Source organism: Lynx rufus, unplaced genomic scaffold (assembly GCF_022079265.1).
Source record: "Lynx rufus isolate CCGP_SWC_20201006 ecotype Redwood Valley unplaced genomic scaffold, mLynRuf1.p SCAF_3, whole genome shotgun sequence".
Taxonomy (NCBI): Eukaryota; Metazoa; Chordata; class Mammalia; order Carnivora; family Felidae; genus Lynx; species Lynx rufus.
The window spans coordinates 38,566,169-38,589,795 of record NW_025814845.1 but is presented as its reverse complement, the minus strand read 5'-3'; the positions used below and the strand labels follow the sequence as shown (position 1 = coordinate 38,589,795).

General features: G+C 41.2%; 1 protein-coding gene across 1 annotated transcript; it reads left to right on the top strand.

The window, feature by feature from the left end:
* Window positions 1-534: 534 nt before the first annotated feature.
* On the top strand, window positions 535-22,954 carry LRRC66 (leucine rich repeat containing 66). Its single transcript, XM_047092239.1, has 4 exons — window positions 535-1,031; window positions 12,975-13,144; window positions 18,920-19,109; window positions 20,289-22,954. Exons 1-4 carry the CDS (start codon window positions 536-538, stop codon window positions 22,523-22,525), a joined length of 3,093 nt encoding a protein of 1,030 aa, XP_046948195.1. The 5' UTR covers window position 535; the 3' UTR covers window positions 22,526-22,954.
* Window positions 22,955-23,627: the final 673 nt, after the last annotated feature.

Here is a 23,627-nt window from a genome sequence, read left to right as displayed (position 1 = left end):
AATAAATTTCATGTCAAAAAAATAAAAAATCAAGAGTCTCCTTTGTGAGTTGAACTTTCCATCCATACAGTTCACAGTTTAGTGTAACCAGATGGCTTGTTACTCACATAATAAACCACATAGCTGATTACAGGTTGTAGATAAGCGTAATAGACTTTGCTCAGTACTAATGACCAAGAAGAAAACAGAAGTCTTTAATCTTGGTAGGTTTTCCTCCGAAGAAAACCGCAGGCTGAATGTTCCTGGAAAAGCAGACACAGAGGTGAGGCCCAAGTGAATATGTATTTTCTGAAAAATCAGAGGAGTTCTTACTTTAAGATGTCACATAAATGTAATTGTAGACTATAACTGTAACATGTTTTTAGCTGTCTTTTTAATGCCCCAATTTCTAAGAAATCCTACACTTAAATTGGCAAGCAAGGCAAGATAATTTTCCTAAATCTTAAATTGAAAATTGAATTTTCTGTTTATTCACTGTTAATTTTTACATACGTTATTTTGAGTAAGTCAATTCATTTTCCTTTCTCTAGGCATTATGAAAAACCTGCATTTCAGAGCCATAACAATGCTAATAGGTCTTTATTTTACTGGAACAATGACAAACCCATCAAGGAAAAGCAGTATTTCATTCAATTCTGAGTGCCAACGGAAGGGATATCTTCTGACAAATTGTTCTTTTACTGGAGTGCATGATACACCTGTGGACAGACCACAGACAGCAGCCACAGGGGATACAAGTGCCCATTTCTTTAGGGCTCTCTTACAGTCCCCCATGAAAAAAGGAGACGGCAATATAAAACATCTGGACCTCAGTAACAATCTCTTTTCAAAAATAACCTTAAGCCCCCTTGCACACTTCCATGCTTTGGAAATACTAAACCTCAGCAACAGTTCCCTCTGCTCCGTCTGGTTGGATCTACCCAGTCCTAAGTCACCACGGCAGAAACGCCGCAGACGCAGCTTGAGACGTGGGCTTGCATTTCTACAGCTGTTAATTCTTCGAAGAAACAAACTCCGTGACATTCCCAAGGGTAAGTACAATTTTAAAAGATGGACTAGCCCAAGAAACAATGAGTATGTGGAGAGTTCATGTTTTATGCCCATTGGAATTCCATGGTGGTTTTCAGATTTGAGGAAATAGCTGAAAGTAAACCAATTTTATCAGAACAAATAAATGAGTTCCTTAGTGGAATTTCAAGTTATAATATGTGGAATTCATAGTCAATGCAATTTAATCTCCCATTATTATAACTTACAGTAATGTGATGTAGATTTGTCGAAAGATACTAGGAACTATTTAAGTGCTAAATAATCAGGTTTTTAAATTACTTTATCATATACATGTTAATATAGAAAAGCACTAAGGAATAACTAGTTCATATACTTTCAATATTTAGCACAATTCAAATTAAGTATGTTGCCATATTTATAATTTTTCTTTTCTTAGAATACATTTTCTGCTTGTCTAGTTGCCCTTCAAATGTAGACTAGAAATATGCTGATGTTATATAATCAATATGGAAACTTTCTGATTCAGATCAAAATCAGAATTCTTCATCCTGGTTTCTAACAGGATACTCTACATATCCTGCTGTTATAATAAATTTTCATCCATTCTGACATTCAGTAGTCTACACGTTGGAGCTCTTTAAGGAATCACCAATGTTTTAATAAGAAAATGTGTCAGATTCATAATCCCTAGCTTCCTTTGCCATTTTTTATATTCAAGAGTGCTAAAACAATTTCCTTTCCTTGTTTGTTTTTAGGCTTGGTCACTGTTTGCTAAGTACTTACTTTATATGAGACACTATACTAAAAAAGAAAGTGTAAGGATACTGTCATTTTTTTCCTCCATCCCAAATTATGCATATTTAATTTTTCTTATTTTCAGTTCTTTCATATTTTCATTGATTTGCTCTTTCTCCAGCTTCTGGTCTGTTTTAAGCATCATTTTGAAAATAATAGCCTGGCAAGTGAAGGAATGATTATCCCAGGCACCATATCAACAGAATTGTGTAAGAAGGGGGAGGAGTCTCCTTTCCCTAAGCTTTTCCATAAAAGCAATTTGCAGGATTTTCAGTGTGAAGTATAAACTAATTGCACCTTATTTTATAATTTTTTGTATTAGTATTTTTAAAAAACCTATTATTTGTAGAGCATTAGGAATTAAAAATTTTTAAAACTGAAGACCCTCGTGTAACACAGTTGATCCTTGAACAATGCAGTTTGAAGTATGCAGGCCCACCCATACATGGATTTTTTAAATATATAAATACAGTAGAGTACTATATATCTTTTCTTTTTTATGGCTTTCTTAATAACGTTTTCTTTTCTCAATATTACTTTATTGTAGGAATATAGTATATAATACATATAACATACAAAATATTATTTGACTTTTAAAAAAAATTTTTTTTAATGTTTTACTTATTTTTGAGACCGAGAGAGAGACAGAGTGTGAGTGGGGAGGGGCAGAGAGAGAGGGAAACACAGAATCCGAAGCAGGCTCCAGGCTCTGAGCTGTCAGCACAGAGCCCGACGCGGGGCTTGAACCCACGAACTGTGAGATCATGACCTGAGCTGAAGTCTGATGCTTAACCGACGAGCCACCCAGGCACCCCTATTTGACTTTCTTTTATGGGTAAGGCTTCCAGTCAATGACAGGCTTTTAGTAGTTTGGGGGGAGTCAAAGTTATATATAAACTTTTTACTGTGCTGGGGGTCAACACCCCTAAATCCTGTATAGTTCAAGGGCCAACTGTATATATTAAGGTTTTTCTTTATGTGTATGTAGATATTTTGCTTTCAAAGTTGGATCATACTTTGCATAATATTTAATAATTCATATTTTCATATCACAGTACATTTTGAACATCTTTATATAATTAAGGAATCTCAAAAATAATATTTTAAATAACTGAATAGCTTTTATATGTACATATGTTATAATTGGATTGATCAAACAATATTTAGACTATTTCCATTTTGCTTGCTATAACTCTTTGATGATCATCATTATAGCTACACATATCCATATGATAAAGCATATTTTTTAACTAGTATGGTATATGTGAATTTTAACCCCACAAATTCAATTGTACTAACCTTCTATTGTCTATAAGTCAACATAATTTCTGATTCTGAGCCCCCATTCAGTTGAGGGTGGGATATAGAGATACTTGCACTTGACATCAGTCTTTCATGGGCTTTCCTCTGCCTTTCTCCAAATTTGTACCACAGCTCTATCCAGAATCTTCTACTCAGTCAAGGCATCAAAGTATCTGTGTGTGTGTTTGTGCATATGTGTGTGTGTGTACATGAGTGTGTATGTGTGTGTGTGTTTGTATGTATCCCTTACTCCTGTCAGGCAGAGAACATTACTTTAAAATTTTTCAGTTTGGAGAAGATTCTTCCCACTTTTTATTTTTTTTAAACCCTCTGTCTAGGGGCACCTGGGTGGCTCAGTCGGTTGAACGTCCAATTCTTGATTTCAGTTCAGGTCATGACCTCACAGTTTGTGAGTTCAAGCCCTGCATCAGGCTCTGCACTGACAGCATGGAGCCTGCTTGGGATTCTCTGTCCCTCTCTCTGCCCCTCCCCCACTCTCACTCTCTCTCAAAATAAATAAATAAATAGACTTAAAAAACACACACACTCAACAACCTCTGTCTAGATCTAGAAATTCTTTTCCTCTAAAGGTTTAGGCCTTTAGAAAACAAAAACCAGAAAGACTTGTAGACTCCTCTGCTTTCTGCCCCCCACTGTGACTCCTTGGGGTCAGAACCTACCTTCTGCTTGAATGAGGAGAAATGGAAAGAGAGAAATAGAGATGAAAGATTAATATCTCAAAATATTACCCCACCACTGAACATATCTCCTTACGGCGGACAAATTCCCCAGAGCTAATTAGAGGTTGGAGGGAATACAATTCCATTTAGGACCTAACACCCCTGTAAGATGCACATACAGCCCCATCTTCATTTTCCAAGTTCAATTTCTGCCTCCCAAACTACCAGGAAAAATATTAAACTTGCACAGGAGGGAAAAATGTGAAATGAGCAAATCCTGTATCTGAGTTTCTATTAGAAGTCTAGCAAATGCAACCATAGAGAGATTAATGAAACCAATAGATGATGGAAGACCAATGTAAGCCCTGAATCTAATTGGATATAATTCAGAGTTCTTTTATCCATAGCATTGTGTGATTTGAATTATTTTCCCATAATCATCATACATTTCAGTTGAGTCCCCTGTAACATCCTTTTGCTGTTCTGGGATTCTGTAACTGTGGTTTACTGACTCTGATTTTGAAATCCTATCTTGGGGAGAAAAAGCTGGTAAATGAGAGGTGCTTCCTAGAGTACCATTCGATTTCTGACTTCCCCTTTTTTTTTTATTCCTTTGTTTAACCCTGTTTAAAGGTAACATTTGGGGGTGCCTGGCTGACTCAGTAGAGCATGCTGCTCTTGATCCTGGGGTTGTAAGTTTGAGCCCTACGTTAAAAAAAAAACAAACTTTTTTTAAAGGTAACATCTGGATAATGTAATTTACTCATAGAATTGTTGTGAGGATTACTAAAGGAAAAAATGTATTTCCAGAACCTAACTTAACATGGTATTTGGCATAATAAATGGTAGCTATTAAAGTGTGTGAAAAGTACTTTGTATACTTGTAAAGTGCTTTGCAAATATTAGTTATTTTTACTCTCTTGGCACAAGTTGAGAATAGCAGTCTATTTAGAAACAAATTGTAATTATAAATTCCGTTTTGTCTAAATCTCAAGCTATCTTTTGAAATGTTAAATAACTATTGTAGTAGATGGAACCCCTAGCCCACTATAATTCACAAGCAGAGAATCATTTGTGTTTAACTATTTATATAAGTGCTTGCACTCATCTAAAATAATAATAAATTAGAGGTTCTCAGAAAGTAGCAATCAAGCAACTGGCCTGTAACACATGCGTACTTTTATAAATCATGCCTCACGACTTAAAATGGTGACAGTTTATAGAACCAATGAAAAGTTGCTTTCAGGAAAGCCCACCTTTGGACACTGACTAACCCAGTGTCAACTGATCGCCTATCTTCAGAATCACATGTGACGTCACCCACAAGCTTCATGTTGGGAAAAACACCCAGAGGAGGTGCCAGCCGATGCAATTTACAGAACAGTAGCTAGCCGTGACTTTAACCTTACTAATGATGCCACCTTCCTCCTATATTTTTGGAATACAGCATTAATAACAGAAAAATCAGTTTTAAAACATTTACAACAGTGGAATCAATCTCCAGTTATACTATCCCACCTTCATCACGTGACTGGAGTGCCTGGAAATGTCTAAGGGCCAACATCTTACTGGGATTCCAATTAGGTTGACAGACCAGATTTGACAGCCTGACATTAACACACTAAAAATTTGTTTGGTAAAAACAGAAGTATGTTGTATTCTTTTAAATTTTTTTAAATGTTTGTTTAGTTTTGAGAGACAGAGAGAGCCTGACTGGGAGAAGGGCAGAGAGAGAGGAAGACACAGAATCCGAAGCAGGCTCCAGACTGAGCTGTCAGCACAGATCCTGACAAGGGGCTCGAACTCATGAATCATGAGATCGTAACCTGAGCTGAAGTCAGATGCTTAACCTACTGAGCCACCCAAGCAACCCTAGTACTCTTTTAATTTTTAGGGAATTGAATATTGCCTGCTGATTGTTATTGGATTATGGAAATACCAACAAGCTGTATTCTCAAAACCAAGTCGGGTTCTAAAATAACAAAATGAAATGTATCTCATTAAGCTAAGAGGGCAAGGTCTTTGGCTCATGTATATAAAATAGACCACATTGAGGGCTGACCTTATAAATCAATACCTGTCTAGGACCATTCCAGACTCTTCCAATTCTTAATACTCTTTGAACTCGAAGCAATAACCCCTGAATATCATTGTTTTACATTATCAGGTTATCACTCTTAGGAGAGCATTTAAGAAGTTGATAGTCCAAAGGAATGTTTCTAAGGCAATTAAATGTCTGGGCATACCTTCTGTGGTCTTGCTTCTAATAGACACTGAAATAATTTCTTGGAAATAATAAAACACCTCTGGCTTCTTAAATGCAAAGGCTAATCAGATTCCTGGCTCCCATGGCTTATGTGATCATCAGAAAGCAGTTCAATAAATAATTCCATCCCCACAAAAGTGCCTCCATATTTTCTTCCCAGTGTTTGACTCTAGCCTCCTGAAACATGGAATCTACCCTCTGATGTCCAAGCCCCAGCCATGAATGTACTTCTCAGCCTCTTTCATTCACCTGAGCATCCCCTCAACATTGATTCACATGCTAAGTCTTTAAAAGAACATATTTTCCCCCATCGAGAAACACAGACAAGTAGCTTGTTTTTTTAATATAATTTATTGTCAAATTGGCTTACATACAACACCTAGTGCTCATCCCAACAAATGCCCTCCTCAATGCCCATCACCTACTTTCCCCTCTTCCCCACCCCCCATCAACCCTCAGTTTGCTCTCTGTATTTAAGGGTCTCTTATGGTTTGCCTCCCTCTCTGTTTGTAACTATTTCCACCTTCCCTTCCCCCATGGTCTTTTGTCAAGTTTCTCAAGATCCACATATGAGTGAAAACATATGATATCTATCTTTTGCTGACTGACTTATTTCACTCAGCATAATACCCTCCAGGTCCATCCGTGTTGCTGCAAATGGCATGATTTCATTCTTTCTCATTGCCAAGTAGTATTTCATTGTATATATAAGCCACACCTTTATCCATTCATCAGTTGATGGACATTTTAGGCTCTTTCCATAATTTCACAGCCAAGTATCTTGGAGTTTACTCAAATTTCCCAACTCTGTCTTGGGAGACCCTAAACAAAGTCATTTATAGGACCCACACTAGTTCTTTCCATAAAATTAAACCTTAATTCTCTAAAATTGGAAGTAGGTGGAAATTCTTCACATAGGAGGCATAACTGAACTCAACAGTCTTAATTCCCATCTACAGAAGTTTTCCTTCCTCTTGGGGATCTTAGCTTGATATTATGAAGGGAATCAAATAAGGGGATATCCTCGTAACTCTCTGCCTTCAAAATCCCCACCCCCCCTTATGCTTAGGATGTTCTGGTCCCACCCTTCTTATTTACTCTTATACTCTTCTATGCTTCTATACTTCTTGGATTAATTAACATAAGTATTAGACTTCTGTTAATTGACCTTAAACAAGTCACTTAAGCTATGAAAAACTGCCCGGTTCTTATTTTTAACTGAAGATAATGGCATATACAGGGAGTATGCGAGGGTGGGAGATGGTGTTTGTAAATACTTGAACACACAGAGTGATGGTGTATGTAAAACATTTCTCAGTCCCTGGGACACAATAGGTGCTCAAAAATGGCAGTACCCCTCTAGTGCCTTTTGATCACCTTGAGGCTCTAATTCTGTTTCCCATCCCAGTCTTTGCTATGATGGTCACTTCTGTGATTTGAGGCACAATGGGTAACTGAAGGTGATTTCCCTTCTCTTTCTGCAAAAGTTCAGAGTTTATATGAAGTTCAGAGCACTCATCAACAATCTTGTCCCCACTGCTCAGGCTTCTGTAAGTCTAGGCATTGTTGGAGCCTCCTGCTTCTCCGTGTTCTGAGCACACTTTTGATCCGTCCTCTGACTTTCTGAACCACCCTGATCTGCGAGACCATCACCACTATCAAGATAAGGAATTATCCATCACACCCAAAAGTTTCCTCGTGTCTCTTCGTAATCTATCTTTCCTACCCATCCTCTCTCCTCTGCCCAAGTAGCCACTGATCCCCTTTCTCACACTATAGATTTGTTTACATTTTGTAGAATTTTATATTAATGCAATCCTATGATATGTACTTTTATTTTGGGTATAGCTTCTTGCATTCAGCATAATTATTTTGAGATTCATCCATGGTGTTGTATGTATTAAAAGTTCATTCCTTTTCAGTGACAGTATTCCATTGTGTGGATATGCGTTTACCGGTCAGTGGACACTTAGGCTATCTTTGTTAGCTATTATAAATAAAGCTGCTAGCTAAAGGGTTGGAGAAAGATAAAGCATTAAACACTAGTCAAAAGAAAAGTAGAGGAGGTACATTAATTTTAGACAAAGGAGACTTGAGCATAAGGAAAATTATCAGGGATCAAGCACTACATAAAGGGGATAAAGGGGCCAATTCTTGAAGAAGACATAATAACTTTAAACATGAATGCACCTAACAGAGAATCAAATATGTGAGGAAAAAACTGACAACTGAAAAGAAAAATAGACAAATCTGCTGTAGCTGGAGACTTCCAACACTCGCCTGTCAATTGATAGATTAAGCAGGCAAGTAATCAATAAGGATGCAGTTGACTTGAATATCAACACCAATCAACTTGATCTAATTGACATGTATACAATACTCCCTCCAACAACAGTAGAATACACATTTTTTTCAAGCTTCTACGAAACATTTACCAAGACAGACCATATTCTGGTCCATAAAACCCATCGTAACAAACTTGAATAAACAGAAATCATGCTTCCTAAACTCCACATATAAGTGAAATCATATGGTATTTGTCTTTCTCTGACTGACTTATTTTGCTTAGCATAATACACTCTAGTTCCATCCATGTCATTGAAAATGGCAAGATTTCATTCTTTTTGATGTCTGAATAATAGTCCATTGTGTGTGTGTGTGTGTGTGTGTGTGTGTATAGTGTTACTCTATATAGAGTGTGTTTGTGTATGTGTATACTTTGCAAAGTATACTCTCAGATTACAATGGAATTAAACTGGAAATCAGTAACAGAAAGCTGCAAAACCCTCAAATCTCTGGAAACTAAACAACACATTTCTAGATAAGACATGTATCACAGAAGAAGTCTCAAGAAGGATTTGAAAATATTTTAAGCTACGTGAAATGAAAATGCACTTATCAAAATATGTGGGATGTGGCAAAAGCAGTGGCTAGAGGGAAATGTGTAGCATTAAAACCACCCATTGGAAGAAAAGTCTAAAATCAATAATGTAACTTTCCACCTAGGGAAATTAAAGAAATGAGATCAATGTAAACCTAAAGCAAGCAGAAGAAAAGAAATAATAGAAATTGCAGCAGAAATCAATGAAATTTATAACAGGTAAAATCCACAAAACCAAAATGTGTTTCTTTGAAAGGATAAATAAAATTGATAATCCTCTAGCCAAGCTAACCAAGAAAAAAAATAAGACACAAATGGCCAGTCTCAGAGATAAAAGAGGGAGCATCACTACTGTTTCTATTGACGTTAAAAGAATAACGAAACAAAGTCTTTGTGGCCAATATATGCTTTCATTTCTCTTGGGAAAATAACCTAGGCATAGAATGGTTGAGTTGGATGTTAAGTAGATGTTTAACTTTTGAAGAAATTGCCAGTGTTGTGTGAAGTCACAGTGTCATTTTAAATTCCCACTAGCATTATGTAAGAATTTCAGTTGTCCTACATCCGTACCCACACCAAGTATGGTCAATCTTTTTAATTTCAGCCATACTAATTGATGTATAGTGGTGTATCATTGTGGTTTTAATTTGGATTTCCCTAATGACCAATGGCATTAGATATCCTTCTGTACGCTTGTCATCTGTAGATCTTTGATGATGTCTAGAAATCTTTGGCCAATATCTAAATTTTTTATAACTATTAAGCTTTTAGTGTTCTTTATATATACTGGATATAAGACTTTTCACAGATACGTGATTTGCAAATATCTTCTCCCGGTCTGTGGCTTGAGTATTTATTATTTTAACAATGTCTTTCAAAGAGCAGAATTTTTAATTTGGGGGAAGTACAGTTCATCTGTTAGCATATAAATTGTGTTTTGGTGTCATATCTAAGATATCTTTGCCTAATCCAAAGTCACAAAGATATTTCCCCTATATTTTCTTCTAGAAGTTTTATAACTTTACTTTTTTACATTTTAAGTTTATGATCTATTTACATGTAGGTTTAAATATAGGTTTCACAGCTAGGTTTATGATAGTTTTAAAATAGTCTGGGTTAATTTTTGTACATAGTATGAATAGCATATAGAAGTTTTAAAGATATGCAATTATTCCAGCGCCATTTGCAGGGAAGACTATTTTTTCCATCCTTTAACATGTATCCTATTCATGTTTTCATAGTTAAAGTGGGTTTCTTGTAGGAATTATACAGTTGACCCTTGAATTTTTATCCAAACGGAGTATCTCCGCCTTTTAATTGGTGTTTTTAGACTATTATTTATATCTCTCATATTGATATTTTATTTCCATTTGTTCCTTCTATTCTTAGTTCCCCCTTTTCCCTTTGCCTATTTTGCATTAATGGTGTATTTTTGAAATTAATCCTCTTTATCTCCTTTCTAGCCATAATTCTTTGCTGTTGCTGTGCTGTTTTAGGGGTTGCTTTGGGGTTTTTGATATACATCCTAATATCACAGTCTGTTTTTTATGTGGTATTATACCACTTGCCTATAACACAAGAAACTTACAACAGTATTCTTCCATTTTATTTCCCCTGATCTTTGTGCTAGTATTGCCATTCATTTTGCCACTACATATGTTATACTATTTTTTCTTTAAACATGGGCCTGCCCGTGTCTTTTTTTTTTTTTCTTATGAAATGTCCATGGTTAAACAGTAACGGTTACGAGATCTGAGTTTCAATCCGAGCTCCACAGCTCCACCTACTATGACATTGGGCAAGTTCCTAACTTCACTGCGCCTAGGTTTTGTCATTACAAGACGGTAACAGCTCCCAGGGCTTGATGAGGCTCAAAAGGACATGTTTGTGACATGCTTAGGGCATAAAGAGAGTATACAATTACATAGGAGTTTTACAATGATTTCTTCCCTCCACTGAACTCCTAGGGTACACGTTCAATTCAGTTAAGCACTGAGTTACTATAGGGAACTATGGGCTCACATCCATATATAGGCCAGGTAAGTGTCATGACAATGTTAAGGAAACTATAGTTGCTTTCATATTGGTGTCTTATGTTGCATTTTTTTTTTCTCGCAGACCCATATGTTTGTAAATGAAAATGTGTAGGAATATTCTTCACTCCACGAAGAAACATATTTTTTTCCAGGGGTTATACTCAAAATACTTAACAACTGGACTGTAGCCTGGGCTTTCCAGTTGCATGCCTCCTGGCCATCGTGATGGAGCAGAGTCCTGCTCTGGTGGGGGGTGGACATTGCGGGGGAGGGGACTCACTGAGGTGCCTAGGGTCATGTGGCATCACAGGAGAGCTCCGCAATCATTATTTACAAACCAATATGGAAGCACTTCTTACTAGCATCTGCCAGCTGAATATCAGCCTTGGTTCTCTCCCATTTGTTTTTTTTTTTTTTTAACAGGCAGCTTCTTGGCCTATCCTTTGTTTTCCCGGTTTTAATAGAGGCGTGAGTACAAAGAAATCATCTTCTGTAAGTGTCTGCCCCATCTAAAGCAGGCAGCCCTCATTTGGCTCTCACCACTGTCTTGTGCCGGTTGGAACTTCAGCTTTTTCAAGAGAAGCTAGAAATGCAAATTTTTGTATTGCATCTTTATTGTTAGTTCAATAATTTTTAAATCTCTGAGAAGGTCAAACACCGTAACCTCTGGCTTATTGAATACATATTATATTCCAGGCATGGCAGGAGTTCACAAAGATGTGAATTCTGCCCTGAAGGGACTGGTCACCTAATGGAGAGGCTGACAGACAAATAACAGTTAGTTTTATAGTAGGGTGGTGAGGATGTAGCTGCCTGTATAACTGGTAACTTTTTCTTGTATGTCTTATCACTCAGTCAGACACAAGGGCTCTATGCTCTATTTGTCCTCAGCACTATGTGCCTTGCTCTTAATGTTTTGATTGAGCTGTCCTCCTGATCTCTTATTTCACCTGTATGGCTGATGTGAACATACGATAACATGGATGGACAGCTATTTGAAGTAGGTCATCCTCTCTCTGCATGGTCAGTCTGATTACGAGGTCCTTGCAGACAGTACAGAGGAACAAACCCTTCTGGAATCGAACCAGCCTGCTCTATTAGGTAGTAGTTGGTTAAAGACTCAAAGTACATGTGAGAACAGAGTGGAAGGAAACGTAAAAATGCAGGGCTGCCTTATGAGACTCAGACGAGTAATCAAATTTGGAAGTCTGCGATGACAGGCACCTCCTTCTCCGCCTTTATTTTCTGGGCCAAATGGGCCTCCTGGTTACTTTCTTTTTTTTTTTTTTTTTTTTAATTTTTTTTTTTTCAACGTTTATTTTTATTTTTGGGACAGAGAGAGACAGAGCATGAATGGGGGAGGGGCAGAGAGAGAGGGAGACACAGAATCGGAAACAGGCTCCAGGCTCTGAGCCATCAGCTCAGAGCCCGACGCGGGGCTCGAACTCACGGACCGCGAGATCGTGACCTGGCTGAAGTCGGATGCTTAACCGACTGCGCCACCCAGGCGCCCCTCCTGGTTACTTTCTGGAGTCAAGTGAAATACAAAGACAGAGACCAAAACCCAGTTAGATTATTTTGTCAGAAAACAAAATCTAGCTACAACTTACTACCTATGAAACATACATGAATGCCTAGTAATGTTCGTAGTATCAACAATACTTCTGGAGTGTTCCTAGTACTGATCGTTTGGTTCATCTCCTTCCCGGGCTTTTTCTCTGCTTGCTCAGAACATATGTATCTGGTTTGCATGTGGCTTTTTCCCCAAGAACGTTGGAATCCTACTCTCTGCTGTTCTGCAACTTGACCTTCCCCTCCCGCTCCCTCGGTCCCCCCTTCTCTTTCAGACGGAACAGTATGTTTGGGGTACAGCTGTACCGTGCTTTGTCCAGCCACCTCTCCACTGAGAACCACGTAGAGCGACTCCACTTTTTCACCATGATAAACAATGCGACAGTAAATATCACCCATTTATATTTTAATTTGCTTTTTATTTTTAACAGGACTGTGGAAACTGAAGTCATTACAGAGTTTGGACCTGTCGTTCAATGGGATATCACAGATAGGTTTGTCTGACTTTCATAACTGCCTACGGCTGGAGAACCTCAACTTAAAGAGCAACAAAATATTCAGAATTCATCCAGGAGCCTTCAAGGACCTCAAGAAGTTACAGGTTATAAAATGACTTTTATAGTATTCCAATATGTAGTAATTCCATATGGGCAATTACGTTAGAAGAATATTTCTATTGAAATATTCCCCATGCCCAGGAGTACTGGCTGTTAGTCAATAAGTCTATTTAAGCATCTGACTTCGGCTCAGATCATGATCTCACGGTTTGTGGGTTCAAGCCCCACGTTGGGCTCTGTGCTGACAGCTCGGAGCCTGGAGCCTGTTTCGGATTCTGCATCTCCCTCTCTCTGTTCCTCCTCTGCTCTCACTCTGTCTCTCTCTCTCTCAAAAATAAATAAAGATTAAAAAAAATTATTAAAAAAATTTTTTTTAAAAATCAAATGCCTCAGTCATGGACATGAGTGTTATTCAAACATATTACCCAGCACCAAGAATTGGCACATTATTTTTTTAAATCAAACTAAACCCAGCTCCAAGTTACCACTTACCAGCTGGCAAGAAATTAAATCGGAGTTATAAATCGAGTTATAATCCCTGAGCTGCAAGGTGGGTCAAAGGTCACTGGGGTCTTGTGCAATCTGGAGCACTTGGGGAGGTTCCCCTGAGCCACGCTGGTCCATGCTGAGATGTCAGCAACCCAGGATGACATGGGGCCCTGAAGGCCTGTGACACTGTTGCTTCCAAACCCAAACTGGGCACTAAATATAAAAATGATAGTAACAACAGCTCATGCTTGTACATTACTTACCACATGCCATGTATTGTTCTGAATGTCAGACCCATCCATCCTGGGGTCTCTACGTCACATTTTGGAGCCAGAACACCTGTCTCTCAGGCACTTTGCAATGAATCTCACTGAAGAACTGACAGCTGGGAGGGGGAAGCATCCCAAAGCCCTGCTCTGGGCCCAGCAGCTTCCGTCCCTTCCCCAAGCACTGTCCTCCACCTCCCTCTTCTCTGGGGGATATTGTAAAATCCTCCCACAGTACTCCCTTTAGAGAGGCCGAGGGGCCTCCGGTGTGACATCTAGCGATGTCTCAGGAAGAGACTTAGTGCCCCGTATCCTCTGTCACACACCCTCACTCTTCATGTAGGCCAGCATCGTTCGAGAGAAACCATTGTGAGCCAGGTATGCAGTTTTAGAGGCTCTAGTCACTAGATTCAGAAAGTGAAAATAAGTAGGTGAATTTCGTTTAGTAATACATATTTTTATTATTTAAAAAAAATTTTTTTTAATGTTTATTTTTGAGAGAGAGAGCGTGAGTGGGGGAGGGGCAGAGAGAGGGAGACACAAAATCCAAAACAGGCTCCAGGCTCTGAGCTGTCAGCACAGCGCCCGACGCGGGGCTCAAACCCACGAACCGCGAGATCATGACCTGAGCCGAAGGCAGACGCTCAACCGACTGAGCCACCCAGGTGCCCCTGGTAAAATATTTTTTAACCCGGTATACCCAAATATTATTTTTTACAAATATAGTTATGTAATCAATATAAAAATTATTAATGAGCTATTTCACAATGTTAAACCCTGGTGTATATTATTCATACCCATATCCCAATTTAGTCACAGGTCAGTGCTCTAAAGCCACATGGGTGGTTAGTGGCCATCAGATTAGACAGCAGCACCATAGCTGATTTTTCCCAATTTTATGAGAAGTGTTATTCAAGTATTGCTGCAAGACAAATTTCCAACTGCCCCCTTTCAACCAGGGTCCCCCAAGTCCCTCCGCTATTGAAGGGAGACCAGTAAAGCGGTGGTGAGGTGAGTGGACCCTGGGGTCCCTGAGTTGAAACCGAAGCTCTGCCACTTTGCAGCCCCACAATCTTGGGCAAGTGACCCAATGTCTCTGTGCCTCAGTTTTCTCATTTGAAAAAACAGAGATGACTTCATTCCTTCTTCATAGAATGTTGTGAGAATTAAATGTTTGAATGCACATAAAGTGCTTTGAACAGTATTTGGAATATAGCAAGCTCTTTTTTTTAATGCTTATTTATTTATTTTGAGAGAGAGAGAGGGAAAACCCCAAGCAGTCTCCGCACTGTCAGTGCAGAGCCTGATGCGGGGCTTGATCTCATGAACCACGAAATAGCGACCTGAGCCGAAATCAAGAGTCAGATGCTTGGCCGACTGAGCCACCCAGGCGCCCCAAGTTCTTTATAAACATAGACTACATATAGAAATTCTAAAGTGGCCACGGTATCCCACTAGTTTAACATACAAATCTGCTTGTGCCACTTCTTGTTAGAGCCCCTCCTAAGCTTTCGCAACAAGAGCTTGGCCCCCGCCTGCCTCTCCAGCCTCATTGCAAACCACTCTCCCCTTGCTCACTGCACTCCTTCTATCTTCACACTAAGGCCTCCCCACTTGCTGATCCTTTGGAAGAGCTAACTCTTATGAATCCCTCCAATGTCACTTCCTCAAGGAAGCCTTCCCGGGGCCTCCAGATTGAATTAGTTGCCCGTTTATATACACTTATAATATGCTATGCTTTTTCCTTATTGCATTCATCACAACAGAAATCACCATTTAGTTTTAGGGATGGTTAGTTGTTAATGCCTACATCCCCATAATCCTTACGCCCCTTGAGGACATACGCCATAATCTATTTTGTTTTCTAGTGCTTTGCATATGTCTAATTCATAACACATATTTTAAAACACTTGTCGAGCAAAGGAATGAATAAGTAGATCACCATGAACAGGTGTATTAGCTACCTATTGCTGTGTAACAATTACTACCAATTTAGCAGTCCAGACCCCCACATTATCTCATAACTTGCGGGGTCAGGAAGCCAGGCAGGGTCCCTCGTCCTTTGCTAAGGCTACTTCAAGAGGCTGCAGTCAAGGTGTTGGCCAGGGTTGGAAGCTCACCTGAAGGTCCAGCTGGAGATAAATTCACTTCCAAGCTCATGGGGTTGTTGACAAGACTCAGTTCCTGTGAGCTGTTGAACAATTCCTTACCGGCTGTCAGCCGAAGCCTGCCCTCAGTTCCGTGCCATGGGGGCCTCTCCATAGAGCAGTTCACAGCGTGGCAACTTGCTTTAGAGCCTGAAGGACAGAGCCTGCCAGCAAGAAAAACATTACAATCTAATATAATGTGATTATGGGAGTGACATCACATTGCTTTTGCCCTATTCTGTTGCTTAGAACCAAGTTACAGGCCCTGCCCACGCTCTAGGGGAGGAGACCACTCAAGGGTGTGAATACCAGGAGGCAGGATCGCTGGGGACCATCTTTGCCACAGTATTGATCAGAGCAGATGAGAAAGTGCTCCCCAATTTACCACAAATAGGTTGCCAGATTGCCTGGGAACCTCGTTTAACACACTGGATACTGATTATAAGTGTATTTGTGTATGTAATTGCCCTATGTCTGTTTTTATCTCCTGTCCATTTTTGCTGTGCTTCAGTAGTGTTCCATAGCTCGCATGCAACAGATGCTACAGGCCAACTAAAAACCAGCCCCAGGAATGTTTTCAATCCTCTGTAATTCTTGCTTCACCTGACCTGCCCAGAATCACACAATTTCTCCTTCTCCATTATCCCTTCTCCGTGTTTGGCAAGAACTCTAAAAACTGGTTTTGGAACTCGATGGATATATTTGGTACCAGAAAGCTGAATATTAAAATAGATGTTTTCTTCTTTTTCAGGAGATGTATTTAATACTTGCACTATGCTATGTGTTTTCCCGTGAGGGCATCTTTCCAGAAGCCAGATAGATTTTTCAAAGCATACAGTCATCATCGTGTTTAGATAGAATGAGATCTATGTAAACTGACATTTCAGATTAGCATTCTGTATCTTTCCCGTTCTTCCTAGATGCAGTGATTTGTGGAGCTATATTAGGTGCCTCCCAATCTTTCTGTAACATACACCCCTTTCAGATGTTGGTGGATGGCTTCTTTCTTTAGCCAAATTGGACTGTTCTGCTTTCATCTTTTCTCAGAAATTACTCCTCCCGAATCATTTGATTCGTTTTCTGTTCTTGCTTCAGTTTTGTTTTCAGTCCCATGATTTGTAATATAATAAGATGCTAGGGTGACACAAATGTAGACAATGCACTAAAAAGAAAGTGACCAGCTGAAAACCATCAGAGGATTTCACTCTGTTGCTGAGGAGGGGTACAGAAGAAAGCTATTGGTCCCAGGCCAGGCCGGGCCAAGCAAAGTGGTTTAATTTTCTCCCTATCCCCCTCCTGGTCTCCTACTTCCTATTTTTGGCAACCCTCCCTTGGGAGTCAAGACTGCTTGGTTACTCAACACTGGAAAGGTTGCCCTCACTACCTAAGTTCAGGGAGAATTCCGCTTCTACCTGTAGTGGTCTTGGTCATGGTGCTCTTGTTTGAATCTGCTCTTCTTAGGAATTTATATAGCCCAAGATATCAGTGCTGTTTTTTTCCCCTGATGTTTAGAAAACAATTGACCTGGATAACATTCAGTCTCTCTGGCTTTCATCCATGGCCCACTTTCCTTTTTTTTTTTTTTTTTCCTTCCAGCAAGGTTTACATTTTCTCTTTTATGATTTTCTGTTCTTCTAATGACTACCTGCCCCTCCTCAAGCCCCACCTCTGCCTCCCGCTGCCTCCCCCCACCCACCCAGCCCTGCACTCCAGTGCAGTGGGAGATGAGGCTCTGAGAGAGCGTGTTCCAGAGTGGAAGGCACATGGCTGTGGGGCTAGATCAGCTCTCAACTCTGCCATTTCATTCATTCATTCCTTTCTCCATTATTTACTGAGCACCTGCCATGTACCAGGCCCTAGTAGCAGGAGCTAGGTGGTAAGTACTGTGTGACCTAGCCCAGTTTCCTCCTCTGAGGAAGCTTTGGAGAGGATTGGAGATAATGCATGTGAAGCACCTGATGGAAGGCCTGGTACACAGCAGCACTTGGTCAATAGTAGCTGGAGCTACACCCAACTGCTCTTCCTGCCATATCGTGTCATGGCCATATCCAACTTCAGCAGATCTGGCTCTGTGTTTCTAGAGCCACCGAATCCTTTTTGTTTTCCAGGTTCCCCTTCATTTCATTTCTTTTTTTTTTTTAATATTTATTTATTTTGAGAGAGAACACATGGGAGCAGGGGAGGGGCAGAGAGATTGGGAGAGAGGATCCCAAGCAGGCTCTGTGCTCACAGCGTAGAGCCCGACGTGGGGCTCCATCTCACAAACTGTGACATCACGGCCTGAGCCAAAATCAAGAGTCAGACGCTTAACCAACTGAGCCACCCCGGCGTCTCTCCCCTTCATTTCTGATCAAACTAGAAAAATTAGTCATCTTGTGTATACTAGGTATCCATGGATGCAGGGAAATGTACTACTACCCTTGAGATAATAGTTGATGCAAAAGATCTCTCTGCTACTTCTGGTCAATCACAGTTCTGTGTTCTATGCACTCATCATCCAGCATCTTCTGTCACTGTCAAGATCACAGTGCTTCTAGAAATTCTAGACCTGGTATCTAATTCTAGACCTTGATAACAACAGGAAGTCTAAGTTTTATCTAACAGTTCAAATCATAGGAGAGAAGAAAGGGAAAATGATTAGGCATCTAATATAGGTAAGCACAATACTTAAAGCTTTCACATTCATTTAATCCTTACAACAACCCTAGGGGGTAGGTTCCTAAAAAGTGAACAGTTTGCTGAGGCTGATAGAGTTGCTAGGGGCAGAACAGAAATTTAAACCCAGTATTCTCTAACTCTCACATCAGTGCAAAATTCATATTGCCTCCATACCAATGTAAGCAATATCTGTATTGTTTATTTTGTCTCCAAAGTCTTTTATTCACAGACTGTCCTAAATTTGTTCCTTCTCAAGCAGGTTGTAGACCTCAGCAACAATGTTCTCACCACCATCCTGCCAATGATGCTCATTGCCCTAGAATTTCCCCATCTGGACGTGGACTTGGCTGATAATAGATGGCAGTGTGACCATAGTGTGGCAGCCTTCCAAAATTTCATTTCTGAATCCTGGAGGAAAACATGGAATATAATTTGCAGCCAGTCTGTAGGTAAGTCAGTGGTGCCTCTTTTTCCTGAAATGTTCCAGCCGAACTGAAAAAAAAAAAAAAAAAAGTCCACGAAAAATTTAGTCTCATTTGAAACGGTGACAGTCTCCCTAAAGCAAAAATGTTGATTATGGCATTAAGTCAGCCACACACTGTGTCACAGAATCATCACTGCTACCTAACTATTTCTCTCACTTCATGAATAATTTTCTTCACAGGGTCAAAGAAACCTAGTTTAAATAGCTCAGAAACAATTAGATTTGGTCAAAAACAGAAATTTTACCAGAAGAGAAAGCCCCAAAATGTCGCATTTTTATCCCAATTCTTAACAAATATTTGATCAAAGAACAAACTTTTAAAATGTGAAACATGATTATTTAAAGTGCTTGCCCTTGAAAATAACACTGTATGTTAACTATACCGGAATTAAAATAAAATAAAATACTTCCTAACCCTCTGAAAAGATATTCCTATAGATAAACAAAACATACATATTTCAAAAGTATACTTTGATTTGTTCCCTGACACTTTCCCCAAATGCTAGACCACATTACTAGAGTTGAGCATTCTGAAAACCTTTTTTTGCCATTAACTATCTTGGCTAAAAATCCCAAACCCCTCCTGGTTGTGGGGTGGGGAAGTGTTTCTCAGTGAGCCCTGGGCTCTGTTCTGTTCACGGCTGCACCAAAGAACAAGCAAGGCCGCGCTTACCAGGTTTAGAAGAAATCCACGAAGACCACAGAGAAGTCTTAACGTTAGCCGTGGGAAAGATAATGGTGCACGTGGGCAGAGCCAGGGAGGGCCTTGCAGGGCCCTGATGGAACGTTCTCGGAAATGTGCGGCAGGGGAGGATGCGGAGGAAGGAGGAGCGACGTAGCTGTCCCCTCCAGTCTGGGCAAGTTCTTTCCTCCCCTGGGCAGCAGTCAGGCAAGAAGCCTAAGAAACACCCAGCCTCCTGGGCCTACAAGTAGCAGACCTAAGCCAGACAGCCACGTGCACAAGCGCAGGGAGCCGCAGACATCCTATTGGCATTAGATAATCGCCCGATCCATCAGTAAGGCTGCTTATACGCTTCAGATGTAGTTAGATAGGGCACTGAGGGGGACTCATGCAAGCTTCTGAAGCCACCAGAGCCCTCCTTCAGTGTCCACTCACTGTGCGTTTCCCCCACCCCACTTGCAGGGAACGAGGAGGCCTACCGGTGGACTCCCCAAAGAATTTCCAGGGAGACCCGCCTTCCTCTCGTTACTATGAATCATATGAAAAGCCTCATAGCAGGCAGAACCGAGCGACCCCAGGAGGGACCATCCGAGCACTTTTCCACCCCGGGGAGCAAGGACCCTGCCGGCACCCACCCCAGTGAGAAGCGGAGCCGGCTGCGGAGATGGGTCAGGAGCCCCGTAAAGGAGGAGGCTTCCCAGGACCTCACCCTGGCGGTGTGTCTGGCGGTGTTCATCACATTCTTCGTGGCTTTCTGCCTGGGGGCTTTTGCCAGGCCTTTCCTGGACAGACTGTGGCAACAGAGGTGCAGACACAAAAGGCCCAGTTCGGATAACGCGTACTCCAACGAGGGCTTCTGTATCGACATCGAAGCTGCAGGCAACACCCAGGGCCTGAGGACAGACCTGCCCCTCCGTGAGAAGCAGGCCCCTGCAGGCCCTGATGCTGCTGCCCTCCCCGACGGAATTCTTTCTGGCAGCCGGCAGAGCAGGGGACTGTGCGGGGACCACAGTGGCCCTGGGAGTGGAAAGGATGACGTACTTCTGAGTGACAGCGAGGCCCACTCCACTCTCCGAGGACAGACAAACGCCCATCATAAGGAACCAACTCCTGCAGGACAGGATCACATCTACCAGAAAGATGTTTTTGGAGAAATAAATTATGCGACGGTGGCCCGGGAAGATTCTCTCAGCGAGCACTCAGTGGGCGTCCCTGCGGCAGCTGGCAGATTGCTAACTGTCTCTGGATCAATTCATAGTGATTCGGATGAATTCAACGCACCACTCTCACAAGGAATGACAGCTTCTCTCTCTAAAATGCAAACATGTACGAAAGCACAGAGGACTGCAGAGAACGAGAAAAGAGGGGACACCGAATGGTTACCTTCAGAGTTTTCGGAGGAAACGCAAGTGAGCATTTACACGAATCTGCTGGACACACAGCAGCAGAGGCTCACGAGGGCCAGTGCTGAGGAGGGGCTTCCCGCCTGCTCCAGTGAGGTCACACTCGGTGACCCAGGAGAGATGAACCCATCCCCACCAGTCCTTCCTCCGGGATGGGGCCATGACCTGCGTGTCACGCCCGCTAACACGGAACCAGAGCAGAAACATGCTCCTTGTGACCCTCAGTGCGAGCTGGACAGCAACTACGATTCTGATGAAGGGTCTTTATTTACCCTCAGTTCAAGTTCAGATGATGAAAGAAATGTGACCGAAGAAGAGGCACATGGCGAGGAGAGCCACAGGGCCAGCGGGCCCCCAGAGGACAAGGACTCAGGGGTGAGGAAGGACAATGTTACATCATTAGAGGATCCTGAGGCCTACAGCACTTTCCAGAAGATTCTGGGGAAATGTGAGAATCAGGAGGATCGTTTTGAAAAACCTCTCATTTTTGGTCCAGACTCTGGTTTATACGAGACTCATCTGGAAAGGGCCTCTAACCCTCATACAGTTGAGGATGCATTGACCTTGCCTGGATCACCGGGCAATAGTCCCCTCAGGGATGAGATCGCAGGCAAGGTCACTTATGATTATGCCACAGCTCTCCAATATGAGGCAGTAGAGTGGCAGTGCTCACTTAGAGACTTAGAATTTTTCAGTGTAGATGTCTTACCACAAAGACCATCATGTTCTCCTGAAGCTCCCTCAGATTCTGATAAGAGTGACTGTCATGAAAGAGACTCAGATATTTACAAATACGAACCTTGCATTCAGGGGAGAAACACAGCTCAAAATGATACTCCTCTCAAGGTCACTACAGGTGAAAACTTAAGACCCTCACCACAAAATCCTGAAGGGGTCAACATGAATTCCCACCCGATAGACACTGATGCAAATGAGGAGTTGACATGTCCTCTTGAGGACTATGATTCCAGGAAGGTTATAAGCCAAACTCGATTGTTACAGTCCTGTGGTGACGAGCCAGCTCTTCAGTGTGAAAGAGAAGAGAGGGATTATACTGAAAACAGTTCCAGGAGCCAGGGGCCATTGTTACAAGAGCCTCCAAATGAAACCAGTTCAGTAGGAGCACAGGAGCCCTTTGGTGATAGAGACTGGGGTACATATTCACAGGAGAACGTGTCGCAGTCAGAAAAGGAGCACTGTAACGTCTCTACTCAAATGCAGACCCAGAACAACCTGTTGGGAGTTGGCTCTCTGTGTGAGGACCAGCTCTACTACGACAGAGACCAGGACATTTGAAAGTCAAATGGAACTCAAATAACATTTTAGTATAGACCGAAGCACCGGACAGAACGGCTGAACCCATTTTAACAAATTCTGCACAAAGGACATCACAGCTTTTGAGAGGTCGATCATGAAACTACAAAGTTGGGGGGGATTCAGAGTAACTCTAAATTGGTTTTTTTTCCATAAGTTATGTTAAAAGAGGGACCATTTTGTAGACCAAACAGTAAATTAAAAATCAGTCTTCAAGAAGAGAGGTGACATGTTTTGTACAAGGAAAAGATCCTCTGCCATTATCTTCAACTATCTCTTCCTTAGTGTGACTGTCCAATCTGGGCTGTCAGGAGCTGTGGTCTTCTGTTCATTCTCCACTTCTCTGGCATTTTCTCCTTTTCCTTTCTGACATTCCTTCCCCACCTCTGCTTGCCCTCTCAAAGAGCATTCCTCAAGGATCTCTTCCCAGTTTTTCTTACACACCACTCTCCTGGGACCCCGCTGTTTCACAACAGATCCATACAGATGGCACCTGCATCTGTACGATGAGGCCCAGCCCCAAGCTTCAGACTCACATTCTCAACCCCAATGGCCCAAATCCACATAGATCATCCTGAGACCTAAAATTCATCATTTTCCTTCACAAACATGGTCTCCCACATTCTCTTTCTTGATCAATAGCATCACGACATTCACCCAGTAAAGCCAGTTAAAATTTCTGACTTATCTCAGACTCTCTTTTATTTCCTAGATCTGAGTAGCCTCTAAGCTCTATGCAGTGGGAGTGTATGCAGCGTATGTCTATACAAGGAGACGTTTAAGTGTGGCGTTTTAAGTCTGGATAGGGCGAGGCAGTTTATGTCAAACCAGTATTTGCAGAGAAAGCACCCTGTTTTAACTTAGAGTGTTTATTTAGGGTGATTGGGATCGGAGGTGAGTGAGTTTGGGGAAAGGAACTAACCATCCCTTAATTCACCTGTTGGCATCACCCTAGTCTTATAGGATCTAGCTCCTCAGTGACTCTTAAGTTTGTAATCTCTACCCTCAAAATAAGGCACATCCCTCTCTATCACCTAGATTATTTTAAGGCCTTTTTGTGACCATTGGTACTTCTCCATGTCCC